Genomic DNA, 8,321 nt, shown 5'->3' on the forward strand with positions numbered 1-8,321 from the left:
AATAGCTATAAATACACATACAAAAAAAAAAAAAGACAGACTAAGTGAGGAAAACTCTTATGTACTTATGTACTAGACGTATGTACTTACATGATCCCAAATGTTTCGAAGAATGTTTAAATCCAGAGAAATAAGCAATTTTAACTAGTGACACAGAACGTCCCTGTTCATACTATCCATCCTAAATAGTATGTGAGATTAGAATAAGTGTGTCCCAAAGTATAGTATGTTGAAGAGTATGCCAAAAGTCCCCAGATGGTCTTCTATAATTCAGGTCGATTTTTGAAGTGTGGATCCGTGCACACTCTAATGACTAATATTGCCCACAATCCATTGCGCTTTGGTGAAAGATTCTGTCCAGAACTACAAACACGAATAAAACGCGATAAAAACTACAAACATGTCGGGTGTGCGCGACCGGTGGGTAGGTAGAGAGGCTTAGAAAAAGGGGTTTGAGTTACTAATATTCAACATTTAACCTGGTAATTTAACATAACATTTAACATAATTTAATGTTATCTTGTTTTTTCAAAGACGCTTTAATATGTTGTGCGTTTTATTAGACAGGTGACGACCGCACTATAATTACCATTGAGTAACATTATAACAGAACTTTCAAACGTATCTAGTATGATAAACCAGTGCTGCTTTACCCCACATACGCACGACCGTAAGGAGCGGAAGCGCTAAATTGTGGCATAATAAAAGCTCCGCTGCTTTCGAGCCGTGTGTCACTCTCGTCTCTCAGTAGCAATTGCTTCAGCGGCCTCGTTTCGCTTCGACGGCTTTCCGCCTCACTCTGCTTCATACTATGATGTTAATAAATCTTTAATACATTAGCTCATCAATGAACATGATTTCTGCCTGAGTCCCATCGGATTGCGTCGGCTGTGGGGTTGAAGACGACAACTCCCATGATTCCACACTCAGTCACGCCTTCGTTTCTTTTGAATACGCGCCCTCTAGCGGTGAAAACTTATATGTTGTACCTTTAATCTTATTTTGTGGTTTCATTTTCCACACAATTAATAGCTTTGATGGGGTGGACCAGTAACACCCACCTGTAGCGTCGCCATTCATTCATGGTATGATTTAATGTGTTCTGCATTTGAATCCAGTACAGTAATGAATTATAATTTTATAATTATAAATTAGGCTATAAAACCATACATAAGCTACCCGTCTGCCATGAACTCATGAACAAGCATTAAAATACCCATGTATAAGTGAACCATGATACCTCAACATTGCTGTAAGTGGATCTGCTGTAACCACGCCCACAGCAGAAAAGATTGGCAGGTTCAATGACATCATCAACTTCCCAGCAGCAAACAGCTGCTCACCCTGGATTAATAGCAGTGTGTGGCAAATCAATTAAATAATGACAGTATATCAACATGATGGAGCAAAAGCCTTGGAGCAGACACTTCCAAGGGCATGATTATTTTCAGGAGCAGATATTTGGTACAGCGTTTATTTGATTAAAAAAACAAAACAAAAAACAGTAAAAGGTTTCCAAGCAATATAATGGTTTAAAATTACTAAATGCACAGGTTATTGCATTAATATACATATGAAAAAAGCAATTCTTAAAGAAACACACTGTATAAACTGGATTCCCTTTTTGATTTGGTCCAAGCATGTGTAACATCTTTTCAAAATTTAAAACATATGAATTAAATAATAGAAGTATAAAAGTAGGCACATTATTTGATCGGATCAGACTAAATCTTGAATATTAACCAAGATGAATAGGTATAATTACAACAAAGAATATAAAAGACTTTTACCTGGGAACTGGAATTATTCTGCACTTAAACAGAATCACTGGGGTTCACGACAAGAAAGAAAGAAATTACTTTATATTATATAATGATCATATATCATATGACTTTCTCTGCCAGAACAAAACAGACTGCTCTCTCCACAAAATGGGTTGGATTTTATGCAACTGAACAATCACATAACTCCTTTTATCAAGGTAAAAGAGCATTCACACACTGTCAGTATTTTTCTACTGAGGGCCAAAAAATGTCTAATATGCAATAGTGTTTGATTCAAGAAAAATAGACCGTGACAACTTTCAGAAATTGCTGTAAATCCATTTATTGCACTTTGCTTTTAAGAACTGGTGAACAGAAACTGGATCAGATCATCTGACTTTATCTTCCTGAAGTACTATATGTACTATGTGCATTCTTTTACTGACACACTTTAATAATCCAGGCTAATAGTCAAGAGAGAGTACAGGGACTGAGAAAGAAGATGAGAGAGTGTGCACCTGTTTGAAGCAGACATGATCAGCGTTCAGTGATAGTCTCACTTGGACAGATCAGAAGTCGTGGCCCTCAGTTCACTATTGAATGCACACTCCCTCATTTTAATTCCACCCAGTGATGGGAGCTTAGTGATATTTTTGGCCAACAGAAACGATCCTAATTAACTGATAAAAAAGATCTCTTTCTAGAAGCCATGAACAAAACAATGAAACAATTATGGAAAAACAGATTTATGCAAACACCTCAGGAATGAAGAACAGAAGTCAGTTTTCAGCTTGGCACTTTCTTTATCAGTTACGAAAGCTTCAAACTGGGTCAGACATCTTGGGAGTTTCCACTCAGAACTCTGTTGATTTTGTTCTATGAATCAATACTGCTCTCTTTCTCTCTTATTTGAACACATTTACACACATAGATGTGCAAAGTTTGTAATATCAACACTAGCTGTTTGCAGTGGTAATATTGACAAAATATTGAAATATGACTAGATAGAATTAGCTGACAGAAGTAAAATTGGACCCTAATGGAACAATTGGTTGTCTGTTCTTTTTTGGTGACATGCATTTTTGGCTTGTGTAAAATGGCGACTACTTTGAACTCATTGTAAACATGAGAGAGCATCTTGTTAATGGCTTTATCATCACAGAATAGTTTTTTTTTTTTTTGCTTTAAGCCAGTGATGGTGAGTGAAGAACTAAAGGGACTACTATCGGCGGCAGGGTCTATTATTTTAAAAATGGCAATAGAAAATAACATATCACATCCTGCTCTGTGCCGCGCCCATCTGATTCTACTCCAAGATCAGGAAATATGTGAATAAATGACAGCTCTCATCCTACCTACATTATGTATAGTGCATACAGTACACTATATAAGCTATATCCAATATGAGTTTCTGTATACAATATGTGCTATAAATGACCAGCTATATGCAGAAAAAGAGAATGGTTTAAATTACGAGAGAGTTTAACGCTCCTCTCTGAGCAGTTAATGAGTTTAAGGATATGATCAACACATCCCGCTCAAGAACATCCAATCAAATTCAGCAGCAACCACAGGACTGCTTATGATCTGTGCAACACATCGGGACATAAGCAGAGCTATTCTTCATCCCACATGAAGCAGTGATCAAAAACCAACAAATTCCCTTTGAAGGAAAAACCTCAAAACACAAGTTAGATACTTTTAAAATCCTGCATATCCTGTTCCTCATAAATATTACATTTATGATTGCTCTTCATTTGGTTGTTATGTTTAATAAATAAACAGCGCCGAGTTTGGTAAATCTTCTTTGAGGGTCTATATCACTACCTCCTTGTCATCTTGAGAATAATCTAAACTGAAGTTGGAATTTAGGGACAAACTTTTTTTTTTAAATTAAACATTCTTCCTTGCCTGTCTTCAGGCAAATTTGGTATGGCTTCATATCTGAGGTTCAACTCAAAGATTTGGACTAGCACAAAATAGATACCCTGCTGTCAATGTCCTTTTAAAGGGGCCGTTTTGGGATCTTTGGTCTTCTAGTTGCCTGGCACTGAGAGAATGTATCCCGATCGGCTCTTGGTGAAGTCTGGCTGTGATTGGTTGATCTTGGTTTCCACGATGACAGTGCACTTCCTTCCATTCATACTGCAGTGAATGGGGCTCACAATGTTCACCTGTAGCTTCCTCTTCTCACTAGAAACAGAGAGAGAGTGTCACTGAAATATTCCATATGCTCTTGTTTTTGTTTTGATCCACAGAGCTCTGTCTCGCTGACGGGATCAATGAAGCACAAGAGTAATTGAGAGAGAGAGAGAGAGAGAGAGAGAGAGGGGCTGTGTATTTAGAGAGGGGTAAATGGAAATATAAATGTTCAACTGTATCACACACACTCTGCAGTTGAAGCCAATAGATCCAACTGCTAAAAGCCTTGTTAAACCTAGCAAACTTTTTAGCTCCATTTATACATATATATACATATATTATATACACATTAGGCTCAATTTACACTTAAAGCATTGTGTTAATGCAAAGATGAACTTCCACTTGTATCGTGTTTTCTTAAAAAAATAAAAATAAAAATCTGGGTTACAATGAGCCATTTACGATAGAGAAATCGGAGCAGCTCATTTTTTCACAAGCTTGCAAAGAAAGGCTAACCAAAAAAAAATGTACTAGTTGATCTTTTTCACATTTTCTGGGTTGGTAGATGCACCGGGGACCCGATTATAGCACTTCAACAAGGAAAAAGTCAGATTTTCATGATATGTCACCTTTAAAATGACCATTAAAAACAGACAACAACTTCACGGCTTGAATAATACAAAGGTTTTCACTGCAGAATTAATGTAAGTGCTTTTATAAAATCAGAAACTTTACATTTATGCTTTTAAATCATTCAAAAATTGGCTATTGTTTAAAAAAATTAGTTGTGAGTTGAAATTGTTTTTTGTCACAAATGCTGTCTATTGAGTTTAACATATACTGATCTCAGAACATTGTTAATACTCTTGCATGAAAAATCCCATCTCTCCAAAACTAATTTATCTACCCATTGTAAAACATTATTAAAGATTCTATAGGTGTTTATTGTACAGGTGCATCTCAATAAATTAGAATGTCGTGGAAAAGTTCATTTATTTCAGTAATTCAACTCAAATTGTGAAACTCGTGTATTAAATAAATTCAGTGCACACAGACTGAAGTAGTTTAAGTCTTTGGTTCTTTTAATTGTGATGATTTTGGCTCACATTTAACAAAAACCCACCAATTCACTATCTCAACAAATTAGAATATGGTGGCATGCCAATCAGCTAATCAACTCAAAACACCTGCAAAGGTTTCCTGAGCCTTCAAAATGGTCTCTCAGTTTGGTTCACTAGGCTACACAATCATGGGGAAGACTGCTGATCTGACAGTTGTCCATTTTTGAAGATGCTGATTTCATTTTCCAGCAGGATTTGGCACCTGCCCACACTGCCAAAAGCACCAAATGTTGGTTAAATGACCATGGTGTTGGTGTGCTTGACTGGCCAGCAAACTCACCAGACCGGTATTGTCAAGAGGAAAATGACAAAAAATGCAGATGAGCTGAAGGCCACTGTCAAAGAAACCTGGGCTTCCATACCACCTCAGCAGTGCCACAAACTGATCACCTCCATGCCACGCCAAATTGAGGCAGTAATTAAAGCAAAAGGAGCCCCTACCAAGTATTGAGTACATGTACAGTAAATGAACATACTTTCCAGAAGGCCAACAATTCACTAAAAATGTTTTTTTTTATTGGTCTTATGAAGTATTCTAATTTGTTGAGATAGTGAATTGGTGGGTTTTTGTTAAATGTGAGCCAAAATCATCACAATTAAAAGAACCAAAGACTTAAACTACTTCAGTCTGTGTGCATTGAATTTATTTAATACACGAGTTTCACAATTTGAGTTGAATTACTGAAATAAATGAACTTTTCCACGACATTCTAATTTATTGAGATGCACCTGTAGTAGAACCAAAACAACTTAATTGTCTTCTAAATCAGAAGTCTGATTCAGAAGAGTGACCTTCACCATGCAGCTTTTTAAAGAAATCCTGCAGATGATAAACTCCCCATTATAAAGCTCTGGCTCCATAAGTTACTGTACCAGCAGATTGCTGCGCCAGACGTTTCTATGGCAACCCAATGAACCCCATCATGTGGTAGGGCTGCTCCATTCAGTCAACAGATTGTCTCAACCAGCATCAATCTCTCCTATCATTCACAAAGGGTTGGAATGGATTTACAAACCCTGGATTTACTCAGTGTATAGTATACAATTCCCTCAGCTTCTTAAGGCAGCAATGAAAGGTTAGTCGATAAATGGCTTGAGGTGTAGTTAAGTTTTGATTTTAGCAGCAGGGAACGGCATGAAAACTGTATATTTCCCCATACTGAGTGTCCCTCTATGAGCCCAACTCTCTCACACAGTGCTGGGGAGCAGACAGTTCCGCATGGCCCACTGGAAAATCAATTATTTCCAGCCCTCCTCTCCTCTCCCCTGTGCCTGTGCCCTTCTCGCCAACTGACTCACCACCTTTGAGGCCTGCTCTGCTACCCAGAATAGAAGGAGTATTAAGGGAAGGTAAAGGGGGAGGGGAAGTGAGCACTCAGGAGATGATGTTGTCTAGTGCCAGACAGCATCATGACTGTGCTGTATATCTGTATTCTCACACATAATTGTGCAATTCATCAGTTAGGGGAAATTTTCTAGGATAAATAAACACGTATGCACCTTTACGAAGACAGTTTCGGATTTCTATAGATATAAAACGACACTAACAGGCATTTCTGACACTCAAATCACATTTAAAACTATATATCATTGCATTATATAACAAAATTTCAAACCAAGTGGCATTTATTTTAAAGAACGTTTCCACAAGCATACTTTTCAAGTATGCTTTCAAATATTTCACAAAAATAAGTTTAAAGTGTATTATTTAAAACACTTTATGTAAGTACGTACATGTTTAAAAAACATTTTATTTAAAATGAATTAACACAGTTAGAAAAAGAATACATATACTATATATATAAGAATATCAGTGGTGGAGGTAACGAATTACAACTCACGTTACTGTAATTAAGTCGTTTTTTCTGGTACTTGTACTTGTTTGAGTATATTTTTAAAGCTGTACTTTTACTTGTACTTAAGTACAAATTAAGCAAAATAATCTACTTCGTTACTTTTAAATCATAGTTCGTTAAGGAGTAGGCTACGCCCACAATTTGAATTGATATTCAAACCTTTGACGGCACTTCAGTAGCCAATAAAGATATCCGATAGTAAAGGGACCAATATCAGCCCTGATATCTGAAAAGGGAAAAGCCACCACTGCAGCAGGTTCTGAAAAGCTGATCAGACGGAGCTCAGCGTAATTTATGGACTCAAAGTTTGGAGAAACAAACTACATGGTAGTGTTATCATAAATATCTATATTTTGATACCGATACTGAAATATCTGACACGGTTGCATTACTCATTTTCCACAGTATCTAAGCCTACCGTATATACACCGATACAAGCTGCGTCTCTCTTTCCTCTCCGACAGTGAGTTTGACACGCATCCGCCTCCTGTTGATTACAGAGTCTGAATGTCCGCGCGGGATTGCATGTATTCCGCATAATTTTAATCATTCCCACGCAAATGTGGCAAGAGCTTTATTGTAACATGAGAACACAGTCATGTAATCGCAGAAAACTGAATGTGAGCTCTCAAATAGGCCTAACTTATACAAATGAGCTGCCTGTCCTCTCACTCCGATATTGCTTGTGCGCACTCAGACTGTGTGCAATCGCAGAAAACTGGATGCGAGCTCTCAAATAGGCCTAACTGATACAAATTAACTGCCTGTCCTCTCACTCCGATATTGCTTGTGCGCACTGTGTGCAATCGCGATCTCTCCGTGCTTTTAAAGTAGAAATTATTTATCTTTGCTCCTGGATTAAACCTTGTCAAAAGTTATCAACCATTCAAAATAGATCCACGCCTGACCGATTAAAATCCTACTGGAAATTTTATTGGCTGTAACTGAAATGCACCAGAAAGTCTTTCAAAAATCAACGATGGAACTTTCATTTCTTTACAATGTAAGTTTATGCTAGAAATGTTTTGGAATGGGATCTTTTGCAACAAAGTTTAATAAGTTCAATTTTAAAGACACAAATACACAGAATGAGCAAATGTTTAAGATTGAGATTTTTGTAATGTTAATTGATCAATATTTATATGTATGTAAATAAAAACCTATATTAAAATCTGTTCATCATATAAAGCCAATGTGTCTTTTTAGAAGACTGGGATTAAACCAATTTCAAAGCTTAAAATAATGATTGCCTTGAAAAAATGAATGTACAAAAAAAATTAAAATATTAAAATATCTATATGGCAGTATACAGTAGTATGTGTTAGTTTTGCCAGTGGTATTGAAAATGATTAGTCGTCATGAAATCAAAAATGACCCTACTTACTTTTTAGTGCACATTACTAGTCTTGTGGACAATTGAACCGTGCAAGTCAATACAC

The 8,321-nt window shown here is 36.7% G+C and overlaps 1 protein-coding gene across 2 annotated transcripts in view; it reads right to left on the reverse strand.

Moving 5' to 3' along the window:
* Positions 1–1,408: 1,408 nt before the first annotated feature.
* Positions 1,409–8,321, reverse strand: part of myo1d (myosin 1D) — an 89,539-nt gene continuing 82,626 nt past the window's right edge. For both annotated transcript variants that reach the window (XM_016469208.1, XM_016469207.1), the window contains one exon: positions 1,409–3,956. In XM_016469208.1, coding sequence (XP_016324694.1) covers positions 3,800–3,956 — 157 coding nt within the window. In that variant the 3' untranslated portion in view covers positions 1,409–3,799. The remainder of the gene's footprint in view (positions 3,957–8,321) is intronic.

This window comes from Sinocyclocheilus anshuiensis, unplaced genomic scaffold (assembly GCF_001515605.1).
Source record: "Sinocyclocheilus anshuiensis isolate Anshui unplaced genomic scaffold, SAMN03320099.WGS_v1.1 scaffold1572, whole genome shotgun sequence".
Taxonomy (NCBI): Eukaryota; Metazoa; Chordata; class Actinopteri; order Cypriniformes; family Cyprinidae; genus Sinocyclocheilus; species Sinocyclocheilus anshuiensis.